This window comes from Ambystoma mexicanum, chromosome 13 (assembly GCF_040938575.1).
Source record: "Ambystoma mexicanum isolate Mex_15411 chromosome 13, UKY_AmexF1_1, whole genome shotgun sequence".
In the NCBI taxonomy this organism is placed as follows: domain Eukaryota; kingdom Metazoa; phylum Chordata; class Amphibia; order Caudata; family Ambystomatidae; genus Ambystoma; species Ambystoma mexicanum.
This window is the reverse complement of record NC_090938.1, coordinates 826,808,853-826,827,553: the sequence shown is the minus strand read 5'-3', so window position 1 is coordinate 826,827,553 and position 18,701 is coordinate 826,808,853. Positions and strand designations below refer to the sequence as shown.

General features: G+C 50.4%; 1 protein-coding gene across 1 annotated transcript; it reads right to left on the bottom strand.

Moving 5' to 3' along the window:
- Positions 1–7,039: 7,039 nt before the first annotated feature.
- MUC22 (mucin 22) lies at positions 7,040–10,732 on the bottom strand. Its single transcript, XM_069632922.1, has one exon. It carries the CDS (start codon positions 10,730–10,732, stop codon positions 7,040–7,042), a length of 3,693 nt encoding a protein of 1,230 aa, XP_069489023.1.
- Positions 10,733–18,701: the final 7,969 nt, after the last annotated feature.

Below are 18,701 nucleotides of genomic sequence, written 5' to 3'. Positions count from 1 at the left end.
AGGCAAAGACCAAGTAGTTTTAGTAATGGAGCCCGGTAGAAAGATATGGCAATATGTGCCCGAAGACAAATGTTACCTAAGAGAGTGATTTACAACACTGATATCTCTTTTCTGGGTTTGCCTTGTAGATCCTGTGTCTGGCTGGTGTAATTGTGGGACTAAATGGACTCCGTTCGGGAGAGTCAAACGGCATGCTGCTACCAATGAAAAATGTCACATCTGTGCCAACGATCAAGAACAAACTGATATTGATGAGTAATGATGTCCAAAAGCAGCCCTATGCCGATGCCGAAAAGCCAGCCAGACCGAAGACATGGATTCGTGAAATGCGGCAAACACATCAGGCGCAAGTGAAAACAAAGTTGATGCCAGTTATGCGAGAGGCGACTTCAGGACGGCGAAAACATGCTCCGATGATCACCCAAACGGAGAATATGTGGAAATACCTGGCACTACAGGTGCTCAACATATTGCACTTTTGCCTTACTGACGTGCCCAAGGCTGAAGCCTTATTGACTATGTGCTTAGTAGCAGTGCCGACACCAGTTCCGGTTCTAAAGCATATTTTCGGCGTCACGCACAATGATTCTTTGGTTCAAGATTCTGATATCAGGAAATCCTTTTCCATCTATGAGTACTGCAGGTTTTGCCAGGAAACGGATCTCAAATGGAGAAACTTGACACGTATTATAACCTACAATATAACTCAAGGCGATGTGTGTTACCTTATGACATGCAATGCAAAAGAAATTGGCAAATGCCAACAGCTTAATTTAACCAAACAGCAAAATCAAACTGTGTTCGAGAAACGATTGTGTTCACGAATCTCACACACATGTACCAGTGTGAATAACACTATGGGCCTCATTACACGGTAGGCGGTAAGGGTTTACCGGTAAACCCTTACCGCCTTACTACGAGGTCCCTTTGCGGGTTGGTACATTAAGGCCTGCTTTTAGCAGGCGTTAAAAAACGAACCCGCAAAGGGACCGGGGTGCTAATTACGGTACCGCAATTTGCTGTACCGTAATTAGCGCCTTCCTCATTCCCATTATGCCCTATGGGGCAAAAATGGGAATGGGGAAGGGCAAAGGAGGAAGGAGGAATTACCGCCTTCCCAATCTTGGAATAGGGCGGTAATTCCCTTTCCTCCAAGGTGGTACCGGTAAATTACCTGCATGAACCATGGCGCTAATAGCGCCATGGTTTACCGCCTACCATGTAATGAGGCCCTATGTCTTGTAATCATACAGTGATAGCTGCCAGTCATCTGAATCATGTGAAACTTCCAACAGGATGGCTCTTTTCATGTGGCAACATCACATACACTTATATTCCAGCTAACATTTCCGGAGGTCCATGTGCCTTAACTCGATTAGGACTAATCATGTTCCCTTTACACCCAGCGATATCTTGAGGCAAAAGGTCAACTTTTGAGTCTGTGGGTCTATCCCCCGATTGTGATTCACATGTGCATTTGCTATCAGAATCTGAGGTTCTAGCATTAACCCTTTCATTAGCGGGAGTTTGGGGTTTAGCTGCTGGGGGTTACAAATCTTTGATCAAATTAGCATGTTTAGTAGTCAAAGGACTCAATCATACTTCTCAGGCATTAGAAGAGTTACTCCTTGATAGCAAAGTTATTAGAAAAGCAACTTTGCAAAACAGGGCTGCTGTTGATTATCTATTGCTAAAGCATAATTTAGGTTGTAACGCAGTTGAAGGTATGTGTAGTTTCAATCTAAGTGACCATTCACGATCCATTGAAAGTCATATTCGAGGTTTGAGGGATCTCATTTCTCAAGTGTCCCAAGATCATAATTTGAATTGGTGGGATTTGTTATTTTCATGGATTCCTGATATTGGGGGTACACTGCGTTACGCTTTTGCTTGTATTTGCATTATATTAGCTATCATAATAGCTTGTTGTTGTTGTATTCAATGCATTCCCAACTTAGTTTTAATATTTCGTCAGTTTCAGAGACCGGCTCCTCTGCCACTGGGCTATGGAAGATAAATATCCAAGGGTGGAATTGTTATGCTTGAGCTAAAACATTGCGCTGGTGCGCAGTGTATTCTGGGAGCACTGAGAGCCATAATGGATATTTACTTCATGCCACAGTGAAAAGCTGTACTCATTTTGCTGAGAGCTGAATTTACTTTGCTGAAGAAAACATGCTTTCCAAACCTGGTATGCAGTCAAGGACATTCTGCTGGGAAAGCTGGCTTTGTTGTGTCTTGTTATGAGTTATGGGACTGTTTTCCGTGGCGCTTGTTTTTAGAGGAGGGAAGCGCTTTGCTCCTTGAGGTTACTGTCGGTTGACCCAGCTGGCAACCAACGGTTGCCCATCAATGCGCAAGTGCATTCGCCAGAAGGTTTGAGAAATGACCACCCCTTTTTAAGGAGTGCATATATGCGGAACCCCTCAACAATCAGATGGGACAAGTACAAAGACCTCAGTCGGAGGGGGGACGCTTCCGTTTGGCATACCTGTGGGCTGTTGTGCTCTCGGCCTGGCTGTTATCGGGGTCTTCCAGCCGCTTCTGGAGAGATGAGGGATTCAGTTATGCCCACGGTGATGTATTTTCTTTTGAATTCTCTGTCTTTTCTGTGATTTATTTCTGTGTTATCACTTGTTGCTTCCAAGCTTTGAATAAATAGCCGTATAAGTGCTCATTATTTTCTAAGAGTGTGTGTGGTTGTAAGTCATTGCGTCGTCTACCTGCGTTTAAAGTATTGGCTCTGTAATTGCACTGGTGATTAATGACTGTCCGTGCACTCTGGGCGAGCAATACAGCATGTTAAGTCAAAAGAATGTCATTGTGGCTTTCATTTTCACATTCTGAATGGTAAACTTTAAGTCCCAGACAGCAATTTAAGACATGTAATGAAATAAATTGTGTAATAAACAAAGACAGATCTGCAGATTCTTTGACCCAAACCTCCACCTCGTTGTTACTCATGATGTTGAAAACATTTGATTAGTGACTTCAAGTAACATTATTGTTTTTGCATGTCAAGATAGTAGACATCAAGGATATTAACAATTCTTTAAATGGGCGCTTTGTGTTGCTTGCTTTAACTAGAACAGATTTACAACGCAACTGGTGTTTTGTGAGCTCTTTGAGTTGGAAATGTTCCATCATGAATATGAAAGGCTCTGCCACTGGAATGTGTTTGCAGCCTGAGCACGTTAATGACCTGCACAGCCACAGACGCTGTGTGTGTGTGTGTGTGTGTGTGTGTGTGTGTGTGTGTCTGCTCAGCTGTGACTTGGGAAATGGGCAGTACTTGAATGTCCAGCCTTTGTGGATTCTATATTTGGCTTAGGAGAAAGACAAACTGTCAAGGACCTGTTTCTTGAGACTTTGAAGCAAAGGTACGCTCTGTAAACATTAAAAGAACTAGTGGTTTGGCATGCCAATGTTTTATACTGCACTTCCATCTCTGGCCTAACCTGTAAGAATTGCCAGGCCCAGTCCCTAATATTTCAAAATGGTCAGATCCTTAGAGTTATTTATTTTTCAGTGTATGCACTTTAAAAAAGCTGCACTCATGGTTTAATAGGCGTTAACACTGCTTTGTGTATAGTATTAGGGAGCTCTGGCTTATAGCACATCACAATTTGTTTCTTGGCGCACTCATGGCACCACTACGTACAGAAATGGGACGTCTAACTGATCTGTATCGCCCATCAATGCTGTGCATTCTGCCCATTGCACAAGGCGTGTCGCTTCCCTCAATGCTGTGCATTCTGCTCATTGCACCAGGCGTGTCGCTTCCCTCAATGCTGTGCATTCTGCTCATTGCACCAGGTGTGTCGCTTCCATCAATGCTGTGCATTCTGCCCATTGCACCAGGCGTGTCGCTTCCCTCAATGCTGTGCATTCTGCTCATTGTACCAGGCGTGTCGCTTCCCTCAATGCTGTGCATTCTGCTCATTGCACCAGGCCTGTCTCTTCCATCAATGCTATGCATTCTGCTCACTGCACCAGGCCTGTCTCTTCCATCAATGCTGTGCATTCTGCCCATTGCACCAGGCGTGTCGCTTCCCTCAATGCTGTGTATTCTGCTCATTGTACCAGGCGTGTCGCTTCCCTCAATGCTGTGCATTCTGCTCATTGCACCAGGCCTGTCTCTTCCATCAATCCTGTGCATTCTGCCCATTGCACCAGGCATGTCGCTTCCATCAATGCTGTGCATTCTGCTCATTGCGCCGGGAGTGTCGCTTCCATTAATGCTGTGCATTCTGCCCATTGCACCAAGCGTGTCGCTTCCATCAATGCAGTGCATTCTGCCCATTGCACTAGGAGTGTCGCTTCAATCAATGCAGTGCATTCTGCCCATTGCACCAGGCGTGTCGCTTCCCTCAATGCTGTGCAGTCTGCTCATTGCACCAAGCGTGTCGCTTCCCTCAATGCTGTGCATTCTGCTCATTGCACCAGGCCTGTCTCTTCCATCAATGCTGTGCATTCTGCCCATTGCACCAGGCGTGTCGCTTCCATCAATGCTGTACATTCTGCTCATTGCACCGGGAGTGTCGCTTCCATTAATGCTGTGCATTCTGCCCATTGCACCAGGCGTGTCGCTTCCCTCAAAGCTGTGCATTCTGCCCATTGCACCAGGCGTGTCACTTCCCTCAATGCTGTGCATTCTGCCCATTGCACCAGGAGTGTCGCTTCCATCAATGCTGTGCATTCTGCTCATTGCACCAGGCATGTCGCTTCCATCAATGCTGTGCATTCTGCTCATTTCACCAGGCATGTCGCTTCCATCAATGCTGTGCAGTCTGCCCATTGCACCAGGCGTGACGCTTCCCTCAATGCTGTGCATTCTGCCCATTGCACCAGGAGTGTCGCTTCCATCAATGCTGTGCAGTCTGCCCATTGCACCAGGCGTGTCGCTTCCATCAATGCAGTGCATTCTGCTCATTGCACCAGGCCTGTCTCTTCCATCAATGCTGTGCATTCTGCCCATTGCACCAGGCGTGTCTTGCACCAGGAGTGTCGCTTCCATTAATGCTGTGCATTCTGCCCATTGCACCAGGCGTGTTGCTTCCATCAATGCAGTGCATTCTGCCCATTGCACCGGGAGTGTCGCTTCCATTAATGCTGTGAATTCTGCTCATTGCGCCGGGAGTGTCTCTTCCATTAATGCTGTGCATTCTGCTCATTGCACCAGGCGTGTCGCTTCCCTCACTGCTGTGCATTCTGCTCATTGCACCAGGAGTGTCGCTTCCATCAATGCCGTGCATTATGCCCATTGCACCAGGAGTGTCGCTTCCATCAATGCTGTGCATTCTGCTCATTGCACCGGGAGTGTCACTTCCATTAATGCTGTGCATTCTGCTCATTGCACCAGGCATGTCGCTTCCCTCACTGCTGTGCATTCTGCTCATTGCACCAGGAGTGTCGCTTCCATCAATGCAGTGCATTATGCCCATTGCACCAGGAGTGTCGCTTCCATCAATGCTGTGCATTCTGCTCATTGCACCGGGAGTGTCACTTCCATTAATGATGTGCATTCTGCTCATTGCACTAGGAGTGTCGCTTCCATCAATGCAGTGCATTCTGCCCATTGCACCAGGCGTGTCGCTTCCCTCAATGCTGTGCAGTCTGCTCATTGCACCAAGCGTGTCGCTTCCCTCAATGCTGTGCATTCTGCTCATTGCACCAGGCCTGTCTCTTCCATCAATGCTGTGCATTCTGCCCATTGCACCAGGCGTGTCGCTTCCATCAATGCTGTACATTCTGCTCATTGCGCCGGGAGTGTCGCTTCCATTAATGCTGTGCATTCTGCCCATTGCACCAGGCGTGTCGCTTCCCTCAAAGCTGTGCATTCTGCCCATTGCACCAGGCGTGTCACTTCCCTCAATGCTGTGCATTCTGCCCATTGCACCAGGAGTGTCGCTTCCATCAATGCTGTGCATTCTGCTCATTGCACCAGGCATGTCGCTTCCATCAATGCTGTGCATTCTGCTCATTGCACCAGGCATGTCGCTTCCATCAATGCTGTGCAGTCTGCCCATTGCACCAGGCGTGTCGCTTCCCTCAATGCTGTGCATTCTGCCCATTGCACCAGGAGTGTTGCTTCCATCAATGCTGTGCAGTCTGCCCATTGCACCAGGAGTGTCGCTTCCATCAATGCAGTGCATTCTGCTCATTGCACCAGGCCTGTCTCTTCCATCAATGCTGTGCATTCTGCCCATTGCACCAGGCGTGTCTTGCACCAGGAGTGTCGCTTCCATTAATGCTGTGCATTCTGCCCATTGCACCAGGCGTGTTGCTTCCATCAATGCAGTGCATTCTGCGCATTGCACCGGGAGTGTCGCTTCCATTAATGCTGTGCATTCTGCTCATTGCGCCGGGAGTGTCTCTTCCATTAATGCTGTGCATTCTGCTCATTGCACCAGGCGTGTCGCTTCCCTCACTGTTGTGCATTCTGCTCATTGCACCAGGAGTGTCGCTTCCATCAATGCAGTGCATTATGCCCATTGCACCAGGAGTGTCGCTTCCATCAATGCTGTGCATTCTGCTCATTGCACCGGGAGTGTCACTTCCATTAATGCTGTGCATTCTGCTCATTGCACCAGGCGTGTCGCTTCCCTCACTGCTGTGCATTCTGCTCATTGCACCAGGAGTGTTGCTTCCATCAATGCAGTGCATTATGCCCATTGCACCAGGAGTGTCGCTTCCATCAATGCTGTGCATTCTGCTCATTGCACCGGGAGTGTCACTTACATTAATGATGTGCATTCTGCTCATTACACCAGGCATGTCGCTTCCATCAATGCTGTGCATTCTGCTCATTGCACCAGGCATGTCGCTTCCATCAATGCTGTGCAGTCTGCCCATTGCACCAGGCGTGTCGCTTCCCTCAATGCTGTGCATTCTGCCCATTGCACCAGGAGTGTCGCTTCCATCAATGCTGTGCAGTCTGCCCATTGCACCAGGCGTGTCACTTCCATCAATGCAGTGCATTCTGCTCATTGCACCAGGCCTGTCTCTTCCATCAATGCTGTGCATTCTGCCCATTGCACTAGGCGTGTCTTGCACCAGGAGTGTCGCTTCCATTAATGCTGTGCATTCTGCCCATTGCACCAGGCGTGTTGCTTCCATCAATGCAGTGCATTATGCCCATTGCACCAGGAGTGTCGCTTCCATCAATGCTGTGCATTCTGCTCATTGCACCGGGAGTGTCACTTCCATTAATGCTGTGCATTCTGCTCATTGCACCAGGCGTGTCACTTCCCTCACTGCTGTGCATTCTGCTCATTGCACCAGGAGTGTCGCTTCCATCAATGCAGTGCATTATGCCCATTGCACCAGGAGTGTCGCTTCCATCAATGCTGTGCATTCTGCTCATTGCACCGGGAGTGTCACTTCCATTAATGATGTGCATTCTGCTCATTGCACCGGGAGTGTCACTTCCATTAATGCAGTGCATTCTACCCATTGCACCAGGCCTGTCTCTTCCATCAATGCTGTGCATTCTGCTCATTGCACCACGCGTGTCGCTTCCCTCAATGCTGTGCATTCTGCTCATTGCACCGGGAGTGTCGCTTCCATTAATGCTGTGCATTCTGTTCATTGCGCCGGGAGTGTCGCTTCCATTAATGCTGTGCATTCTGCTCATTGCACCAGGCGTGTTGCTTCCCTCAATGCTGTGCATTCTGCTAATTGCACCGGGAGTGTCGCTTCCCTCAATGCTGTGTGTTCTGCCCATTGCACCGGGAGTGTCGCTTCCATTAATGCTGTGCGTTCTGCCCATTGCACCGGGAGTGTCGCTTCCATCAATGCTGTGCATTCTGCTTATTGCACCGGGAGTGTCGCTTCCATCAATGCTGTGCATTCTGCTCATTGCACCGGGAGTGTCGCTTCCATCAATGCTGTGCATTCTGCTCATTGCACCGGGAGTGTCACTTCCAACAATGCTGTGCATTCTGCTCATTGCACCGGGAGTGTCGCTTCCATCAATGCTGTGCATTCTGCTCATTGCACCGGGCGTGTCGCTTCCATCAATGCTGTGCATTCTGCCCATTGCACCGGGCGTGTCGCTTCCATCAATGCTGTGCATTCTGCTCATTGCACCGGGAGTGTCGCTTCCATCAATGCTGTGCATTCTGCTCATTGCACCGGGCGTGTCGCTTCCATCAATGCAGTGCATTCTGCTCATTGCACCGGGCGTGTCGCTTCCCTCAATGCTGTGCATTCTGCCCATTGCACCAGGCGTGTCGCTTCCCTCAATGCTGTGCATTCTGCCCATTGCACCAGGTGTGTCGCTTCCATCAATGCAGTGAATTCTGCCCATTGCACCAGGAGTGTCGCTTCCATCAATGCTGTGCATTCTGCCCATTGCACCGGGCGTGTCGCTTCCATCAATGCTGTGCATTCTTCCCATTGCACCGGGCGTGTCGCTTCCCTCAATGCTGTGCATTCTGCCCATTGCACCAGGCGTGTCGCTTCCCTCAATGCTGTGCATTCTGCCCATTGCACCGGGAGTGTCGCTTCCATCAATGCTGTGCATTCGGCCCATTGCACCAGGCGTGTCGCTTCCATCAATGCAGTGCATTCTGCCCATTGCACCGGGCATGTCGCTTCCCTCAATGCTGTGAATTCTGCCCATTGCACCAGGAGTGTCGCTTCCATCAATGCTGTGCATTCTGTCCATTGCACCGGGCGTGTTGCTTCCCTCAATGCTGTGCATTCTGCTCATTGCACCGGGCGTGTCGCTTCCCTCAATGCTGTGCATTCTGCCCATTGCACCGGGAGTGTCGCTTCCATTAATGCAGTGCATTCTGCTCATTGCACCGGGCGTGTCGCTTCCATCAATGCTGTGCATTCTGCCCATTGCACCGGGCGTGTCGCTTCCATCAATGCTGTGCATTCTGCCCATTGCACCAGGTGTGTCGCTTCCATCAATGCAGTGAATTCTGCCCATTGCACCAGGAGTGTCGCTTCCATCAATGCTGTGCATTCTGCCCATTGCACCGGGCGTGTCGCTTCCATCAATGCTGTGCATTCTGCCCATTGCACCGGGCGTGTCGCTTCCATCAATGCTGTGCATTCTGCCCATTGCACCAGGCGTGTCGCTTCCCTCAATGCTGTGCATTCTGCCCATTGCACCGGGAGTGTCGCTTCCATCAATGCTGTGCATTCGGCCCATTGCACCAGGCGTGTCGCTTCCATCAATGCAGTGCATTCTGCCCATTGCACCGGGCATGTCGCTTCCCTCAATGCTGTGAATTCTGCCCATTGCACCAGGAGTGTCGCTTCCATCAATGCTGTGCATTCTGTCCATTGCACCGGGCGTGTCGCTTCCCTCAATGCTGTGCATTCTGCTCATTGCACCGGGCGTGTCGCTTCCCTCAATGCTGTGCATTCTGCCCATTGCACCGGGAGTGTCGCTTCCATTAATGCAGTGCATTCTGCTCATTGCACCGGGCGTGTCGCTTCCATCAATGCTGTGCATTCTGCCCATTGCACCGGGCGTGTCGCTTCCATCAATGCTGTGCATTCTGCCCATTGCACCAGGTGTGTCGCTTCCATCAATGCAGTGAATTTTGCCCATTGCACCAGGAGTGTCGCTTCCATCAATGCTGTGCATTCTGCCCATTGCACCGGGCGTGTCGCTTCCATCAATGCTGTGCATTCTGCCCATTGCACCGGGCGTGTCGCTTCCATCAATGCTGTGCATTCTGCCCATTGCACCAGGCGTGTCGCTTCCCTCAATGCTGTGCATTCTGCCCATTGCACCGGGAGTGTCGCTTCCATCAATGCTGTGCATTCGGCCCATTGCACCAGGCGTGTCGCTTCCATCAATGCAGTGCATTCTGCCCATTGCACCGGGCATGTCGCTTCCCTCAATGCTGTGAATTCTGCCCATTGCACCAGGAGTGTCGCTTCCATCAATGCTGTGCATTCTGTCCATTGCACCGGGCGTGTCGCTTCCCTCAATGCTGTGCATTCTGCTCATTGTACCAGGCGTGTCGCTTCCCTCAATGCTGTGCATTCTGCTCATTGCACCAGGCCTGTCTCTTCCATCAATGCTATGCATTCTGCTCACTGCACCAGGCCTGTCTCTTCCATCAATGCTGTGCATTCTGCCCATTGCACCGGGCATGTCGCTTCCATCAATGCTGTGCATTCTGCCCATTGCACCGGGCGTGTCGCTTCCATCAATGCTGTGCATTCTGCCCATTGCACCAGGCGTGTCGCTTCCCTCAATGCTGTGCATTCTGCCCATTGCACCGGGAGTGTCGCTTCCATCAATGCTGTGCATTCTGCCCATTGCACCGGGCATGTCGCTTCCCTCAATGCTGTGAATTCTGCCCATTGCACCAGGAGTGTCGCTTCCATCAATGCTGTGCATTCTGTCCATTGCACCGGGCGTGTCGCTTCCCTCAATGCTGTGCATTCTGCTCATTGTACCAGGCGTGTCGCTTCCCTCAATGCTGTGCATTCTGCTCATTGCACCAGGCCTGTCTCTTCCATCAATGCTATGCATTCTGCTCACTGCACCAGGCCTGTCTCTTCCATCAATGCTGTGCATTCTGCCCATTGCACCAGGCCTGTCTCTTCCATCAATGCTGTGCATTCTGCCCATTGCACCAGGCATGTCGCTTCCATCAATGCTGTGCATTCTGCTCATTGCGCCGGGAGTGTCGCTTCCATTAATGCTGTGCATTCTGCCCATTGCACCAAGCGTGTCGCTTCCATCAATGCAGTGCATTCTGCCCATTGCACTAGGAGTGTCGCTTCAATCAATGCAGTGCATTCTGCCCATTGCACCAGGCGTGTCGCTTCCCTCAATGCTGTGCAGTCTGCTCATTGCACCAAGCGTGTCGCTTCCCTCAATGCTGTGCATTCTGCTCATTGCACCAGGCCTGTCTCTTCCATCAATGCTGTGCATTCTGCCCATTGCACCAGGCGTGTCGCTTCCATCAATGCTGTACATTCTGCTCATTGCGCCGGGAGTGTCGCTTCCATTAATGCTGTGCATTCTGCCCATTGCACCAGGCGTGTCGCTTCCCTCAAAGCTGTGCATTCTGCCCATTGCACCAGGCGTGTCACTTCCCTCAATGCTGTGCATTCTGCCCATTGCACCAGGAGTGTCGCTTCCATCAATGCTGTGCATTCTGCTCATTGCACCAGGCATGTCGCTTCCATCAATGCTGGGCATTCTGCTCATTTCACCAGGCATGTCGCTTCCATCAATGCTGTGCAGTCTGCCCATTGCACCAGGCGTGTCGCTTCCCTCAATGCTGTGCATTCTGCCCATTGCACCAGGAGTGTCGCTTCCATCAATGCTGTGCAGTCTGCCCATTGCACCAGGCGTGTCGCTTCCATCAATGCAGTGCATTCTGCTCATTGCACCAGGCCTGTCTCTTCCATCAATGCTGTGCATTCTGCCCATTGCACCAGGCATGTCTTGCACCAGGAGTGTCGCTTCCATTAATGCTGTGCATTCTGCCCATTGCACCAGGCGTGTTGCTTCCATCAATGCAGTGCATTCTGCCCATTGCACCGGGAGTGTCGCTTCCATTAATGCTGTGCATTCTGCTCATTGCGCCGGGAGTGTCTCTTCCATTAATGCTGTGCATTCTGCTCATTGCACCAGGCGTGTCGCTTCCCTCACTGCTGTGCATTCTGCTCATTGCACCAGGAGTGTCGCTTCCATCAATGCAGTGCATTATGCCCATTGCACCAGGAGTGTCGCTTCCATCAATGCTGTGCATTCTGCTCATTGCACCGGGAGTGTCACTTCCATTAATGATGTGCATTCTGCTCATTGCACTAGGAGTGTCGCTTCCATCAATGCAGTGCATTCTGCCCATTGCACCAGGCGTGTCGCTTCCCTCAATGCTGTGCAGTCTGCTCATTGCACCAAGCGTGTCGCTTCCCTCAATGCTGTGCATTCTGCTCATTGCACCAGGCCTGTCTCTTCCATCAATGCTGTGCATTCTGCCCATTGCACCAGGCGTGTCGCTTCCATCAATGCTGTACATTCTGCTCATTGCGCCGGGAGTGTCGCTTCCATTAATGCTGTGCATTCTGCCCATTGCACCAGGCGTGTCGCTTCCCTCAAAGCTGTGCATTCTGCCCATTGCACCAGGCGTGTCACTTCCCTCAATGCTGTGCATTCTGCCCATTGCACCAGGAGTGTCGCTTCCATCAATGCTGTGCATTCTGCTCATTGCACCAGGCATGTCGCTTCCATCAATGCTGTGCATTCTGCTCATTGCACCAGGCATGTCGCTTCCATCAATGCTGTGCAGTCTGCCCATTGCACCAGGCGTGTCGCTTCCCTCAATGCTGTGCATTCTGCCCATTGCACCAGGAGTGTTGCTTCCATCAATGCTGTGCAGTCTGCCCATTGCACCAGGCGTGTCGCTTCCATCAATGCAGTGCATTCTGCTCATTGCACCAGGCCTGTCTCTTCCATCAATGCTGTGCATTCTGCCCATTGCACCAGGCGTGTCTTGCACCAGGAGTGTCGCTTCCATTAATGCTGTGCATTCTGCCCATTGCACCAGGCGTGTTGCTTCCATCAATGCAGTGCATTCTGCCCATTGCACCGGGAGTGTCGCTTCCATTAATGCTGTGCATTCTGCTCATTGCGCCGGGAGTGTCTCTTCCATTAATGCTGTGCATTCTGCTCATTGCACCAGGCGTGTCGCTTCCCTCACTGTTGTGCATTCTGCTCATTGCACCAGGAGTGTCGCTTCCATCAATGCAGTGCATTATGCCCATTGCACCAGGAGTGTCGCTTCCATCAATGCTGTGCATTCTGCTCATTGCACCGGGAGTGTCACTTCCATTAATGCTGTGCATTCTGCTCATTGCACCAGGCGTGTCGCTTCCCTCACTGCTGTGCATTCTGCTCATTGCACCAGGAGTGTTGCTTCCATCAATGCAGTGCATTATGCCCATTGCACCAGGAGTGTCGCTTCCATCAATGCTGTGCATTCTGCTCATTGCACCGGGAGTGTCACTTCCATTAATGATGTGCATTCTGCTCATTGCACCGGGAGTGTCGCTTCCATTAATGCAGTGCATTCTACCCATTGCACCAGGCCTGTCTCTTCCATCATTGCTGTGCATTCTGCTCATTGCACCACGCGTGTCGCTTCCCTCAATGCTGTGCATTCTGCTCATTGCACCGGGAGTGACGCTTCCATTAATGCTGTGCATTCTGCCCATTGCACCAGGCATGTCACTTCCCTCAATGCTGTGCATTCTGCCCATTGCACCAGGAGTGTCGCTTCCATCAATGCTGTGCATTCTGCTCATTGCACCAGGCATGTCGCTTCCATCAATGCTGTGCATTCTGCTCATTGCACCAGGCATGTCGCTTCCATCAATGCTGTGCAGTCTGCCCATTGCACCAGGCGTGTCGCTTCCCTCAATGCTGTGCATTCTGCCCATTGCACCAGGAGTGTCGCTTCCATCAATGCTGTGCAGTCTGCCCATTGCACCAGGCGTGTCGCTTCCATCAATGCAGTGCATTCTGCTCATTGCACCAGGCCTGTCTCTTCCATCAATGCTGTGCATTCTGCCCATTGCACTAGGCGTGTCTTGCACCAGGAGTGTCGCTTCCATTAATGCTGTGCATTCTGCCCATTGCACCAGGCGTGTTGCTTCCATCAATGCAGTGCATTATGCCCATTGCACCAGGAGTGTCGCTTCCATCAATGCTGTGCATTCTGCTCATTGCACCGGGAGTGTCACTTCCATTAATGCTGTGCATTCTGCTCATTGCACCAGGCTTGTCTCTTCCCTCACTGCTGTGCATTCTGCTCATTGCACCAGGAGTGTCGCTTCCATCAATGCAGTGCATTATGCCCATTGCACCAGGAGTGTCGCTTCCATCAATGCTGTGCATTCTGCTCATTGCACCGGGAGTGTCACTTCCATTAATGATGTGCATTCTGCTCATTGCACCGGGAGTGTCACTTCCATTAATGCAGTGCATTCTACCCATTGCACCAGGCCTGTCTCTTCCATCAATGCTGTGCATTCTGCTCATTGCACCACGCGTGTCGCTTCCCTCAATGCTGTGCATTCTGCTCATTGCACCGGGAGTGTCGCTTCCATTAATGCTGTGCATTCTGTTCATTGCGCCGGGAGTGTCGCTTCCATTAATGCTGTGCATTCTGCTCATTGCACCACGCGTGTTGCTTTCCTCAATGCTGTGCATTCTGCTAATTGCACCGGGAGTGTCGCTTCCCTCAATGCTGTGTGTTCTGCCCATTGCACCGGGAGTGTCGCTTCCATTAATGCTGTGCGTTCTGCCCATTGCACCGGGAGTGTCGCTTCCATCAATGCTGTGCATTCTGCTTATTGCACCGGGAGTGTCGCTTCCATCAATGCTGTGCATTCTGCTCATTGCACCGGGAGTGTCACTTCCATCAATGCTGTGCATTCTGCTCATTGCACCGGGAGTGTCGCTTCCAACAATGCTGTACATTCTGCTCATTGCACCGGGAGTGTCGCTTCCATCAATGCTGTGCATTCTGCTCATTGCACCGGGCGTGTCGCTTCCATCAATGCTGTGCATTCTGCTCATTGCTCCGGGCGTGTCGCTTCCATCAATGCTGTGCATTCTGCCCATTGCACCGGGCGTGTCGCTTCCATCAATGCTGTGCATTCTGCTCATTGCACCGGGAGTGTCGCTTCCATCAATGCTGTGCATTCTGCTCATTGCACCGGGCGTGTCGCTTCCATCAATGCAGTGCATTCTGCTCATTGCACCGGGCGTGTCGCTTCCCTCAATGCTGTGCATTCTGCCCATTGCACCAGGCGTGTCGCTTCCCTCAATGCTGTGCATTCTGCCCATTGCACCGGGAGTGTCGCTTCCATCAATGCTGTGCATTCTGCCCATTGCACCAGGTGTGTCGCTTCCATCAATGCAGTGAATTCTGCCCATTGCACCAGGAGTGTCGCTTCCATCAATGCTGTGCATTCTGCCCATTGCACCGGGCGTGTCGCTTCCATCAATGCTGTGCATTCTGCCCATTGCACCGGGCGTGTCGCTTCCATCAATGCTGTGCATTCTGCCCATTGCACCAGGCGTGTCGCTTCCCTCAATGCTGTGCATTCTGCCCATTGCACCGGGAGTGTCGCTTCCATCAATGCTGTGCATTCGGCCCATTGCACCAGGCGTGTCGCTTCCATCAATGCAGTGCATTCTGCCCATTGCACCGGGCATGTCGCTTCCCTCAATGCTGTGAATTCTGCCCATTGCACCAGGAGTGTCGCTTCCATCAATGCTGTGCATTCTGTCCATTGCACCGGGCGTGTCGCTTCCCTCAATGCTGTGCATTCTGCTCATTGCACCGGGCGTGTCGCTTCCCTCAATGCTGTGCATTCTGCCCATTGCACCGGGAGTGTCGCTTCCATTAATGCAGTGCATTCTGCTCATTGCACCGGGCGTGTCGCTTCCATCAATGCTGTGCATTCTGCCCATTGCACCGGGCGTGTCGCTTCCATCAATGCTGTGCATTCTGCCCATTGCACCAGGCGTGTCGCTTCCCTCAATGCTGTGCTTCTGCCCATTGCACCGGCAGTGTCGCTTCCATCAATGCTGTGCATTCTGCCCATTGCACCAGGCGCGTCGCTTCCATCAATGCTGTGCATTCTGCTCATTGCACCAGGCGTGTCGCTTCCATCAATGCTGTGCATTCTGCCCATTGCACCGTGAGTGTCGCTTCCATCAATGCTGTGCATTCTGCCCATTGCACCAGGAGTGTCGCTTCCATCAATGCTGTGCATTCTGCCCATTGCACCAGGAGTGTCGCTTCCATCAATGCTGTGCTTTCTGCCCATTGCACCAGGAGTGTCGCTTCCACTAATGCTGTGCATTCTGCCCATTGCACCAGGCCTGTCTCTTCCATCAGTGCTCCAGCAGTTATACATTTAGTGAAGTCGCTAGTGTGAGTTGTGTATCAATGCTGGCGCATGTGTACTTTTGGAAAACGGCAAAGTATCAGTGCCCTGTACTACAGGCAATGAGGGGGGGGCAGGACACACATAAAAGCACAACCACACTTCTCTTTCATTACTGTATGAGTAGTATGCCGCTATATTGAGAGCGCATGTCAGCGCTATACAAACCATAGCTACAAAGCAACATAGCGTTCAGCGAGATTGACACTGTTCATGTTTTTAGTCTTTCGATCAATGCCAAATCTATCATCTCTGCTCGTCATTGAAAAAGTGGGGCAAACTTCCCCAAAAGTGAAGCACATGTCTTTTCTAGTAACTGTGCCAAAGTTTCAGTGACCTCACTGATGTGAACCTTTGTGGTTCATTTTTGTTGGTCACTTGTACACGCCAGTCCTCCACCAACACACCTTCAAAGAATCCTTGTGTCCTTCTCATCCCGCACTGCCCCACTTGGCACATGCCTAAGATCGACCTGGATAAACCAGGTGTGTGCAGATGAAGCTCAAAAGTGCTAAGCAGTGACTTAAAAAGAACTGTGTTTTCACAACCCCACTGGAATCTAAAATTGCAATTTGCAGTGCAGGAGGGTAGAGCAAACACAGAGGAAAGGGTTCCGTTGGAAACTTATAAGTTGAAGCACACCCTCATCTGAAAGTGTTCTCACAGTCACTGAGGGAACCAGCCTATCCAATATGGAGTCGAGGGTGTTCAGCGTTAGGCAGCAGTGGCTCTTCTCACAGGTCCCTTCGAAGCCCTGGCCAACAGCAATGCCTTTGTGGGGCACTGTCTGACTTACTCTCAGTTTTCTGCAGCTGCCTGAACATTGCCCCTTATGTCATTTCAGAATGTGGCAGGGCCTCCAGCGCTTGGAAGCAGCCAAACGGTAGCAGGCTAGCGCTTTATAAAGCACTAAAACAAACTCTCAACATTCCAGTGTGTTTGCTAATGTTAAGTGTGTGAGCTAATACTGGTGGCAGTGAGCAGAAAAGTAATCACTGAGAAGAGGCGAAGAGAAATGAAAGTGTGACGGCGGGGGGGGCAATTTTACAAAATTGAAAAATAAGTTCATAGGTTCTGTAACATTTTATCAAATGCATTATTACTTTGAGGACAGCAATTATGGTCCAGACCTGTTACAAGTGGGGTCTACATGTGTGTTCAAATGCACTCTTTGAGCTCTGAGGCTGCCAGCCCGAACCATTAAACCTACCATAACAATTGTTTTCCAACTTTAAAGCATTATACTAGCTCCACCCATGTGCTCCTTCCCCATCCATCCCACTACTAGTCCATGCCGGCAGTGGCTGCAGCGGCAAACATGTGACATGGAGCAGCAGCAGTGTGATGGCATGGTGGTGGGCCGATCTAGCACTGAGCTGGGCCGATGGTGCCGCTGGGTCTGACATTAGTGAGCCAAGATTCTTTGGGCACTGGCACTTTTCTCAATACATTAAGCACTGAATGAAAGCACAGAGAAGGGACTGAGATTCAGCCAATGGCCCAATGCAAAGGCTGCCAAAATCTCCCTTCTCCAAGCGAAAAACCAATAGACATTAAATATAGAATTGGGGCGTATATATTGTTTTCCTGGTTTGAAGGTCCTGTGACCTTACACCTCAAGTTTGTGGGGGCATTGCTCTCATTGGGAGATGGTTGTATGTTGGGGCACTAGTGTGGGTCAGTGCTGTGAAGGAGTCTCTGCTGGTGATTGGAGGTAAAGAGGTGTCAGCATACTTTCATTGACTCCAAGCTACTGCACTGCAACAGCCCTTAGGATGTAACAACCCCACCCCACCCCCACCCCACCAGAGGCATTAACCTGTGCAGACGTTAGCATGTGAAGTCTCCAAAACCCTTACCCTTCTTGTGTCAAATCATTGGGCAACCAGTGTGTTAGGCAGAATCATATGCAGTACCCTTTGGGAACACCACACACAATTAAGACTACAAGTGACAGTACAAATTCACCTTTGGTACAAACCTGTACTACACAGTAAAGTGGCAGCGATGTCTGAGCAGCCAGACCTATCTCAAGATTAAAGTGAGCAGCACAAGAAGTTACACAAAGGACAGTAATTACAATTGTTCAAACAAACACTCAAGGTTTCTGAGTAAAAGAATATACATTTATTTACTTCATCAGTTATAAAACAGTTCACTGTGTAAAGCAGCAGAAAATCACAATCTTAATATACTACACAACACCCAATCAATTCTGGACAAGTTAAGCTCAAAATGAAGTGTGAGCAAAATGGCACTCCAGCAATTTAAAAGGGAGAAAAGACAAGGTTATCCAGGATCAACAACACCAACAAGTGATAGGCAGGGAAATCTAGAAAAGGCTACTACAACTAGGATTCAAATCAATAGGCCTGGGCCAATGTTAATGGTTCAGAGTCTTTGCAGAGGATCACATAGATGAAAGTAGTTTGCGGTTAAGTCTTTGCCAAGAGTTCAAAACGAAGTTGGTCGGAGGAAAGGTTATTCAAAGGAGAAGCGAAGGACAAGCCTTCGGAGAGGCTAAAGATTTCAAGCACTTTCACCGCGGTCGGACAGAATGAACAACTGGATTTGCACAGTACCTTAAAAGAAGAATGCTGTAGCTGAGGCAGTTGTTCCTGGCAGTTCCTGCAGGGTCACGGTTTCTGAAGCGACTGTCGTGGTGACAAGAAGGAGGAAGACTTCAGGGTCCTGCACTGCCCAGGGAAGAAGCCAGCAGCAGAGCAAAACGTTGAATAAATGGTGCGCTCCTT

Coding starts and splice junctions, on each gene's coding strand:
- MUC22 (XM_069632922.1), bottom strand. CDS start 10,732: ATGCACTGCATTGATGGAAGCGACACGCTTGGTGCAATGGGCAGAATG.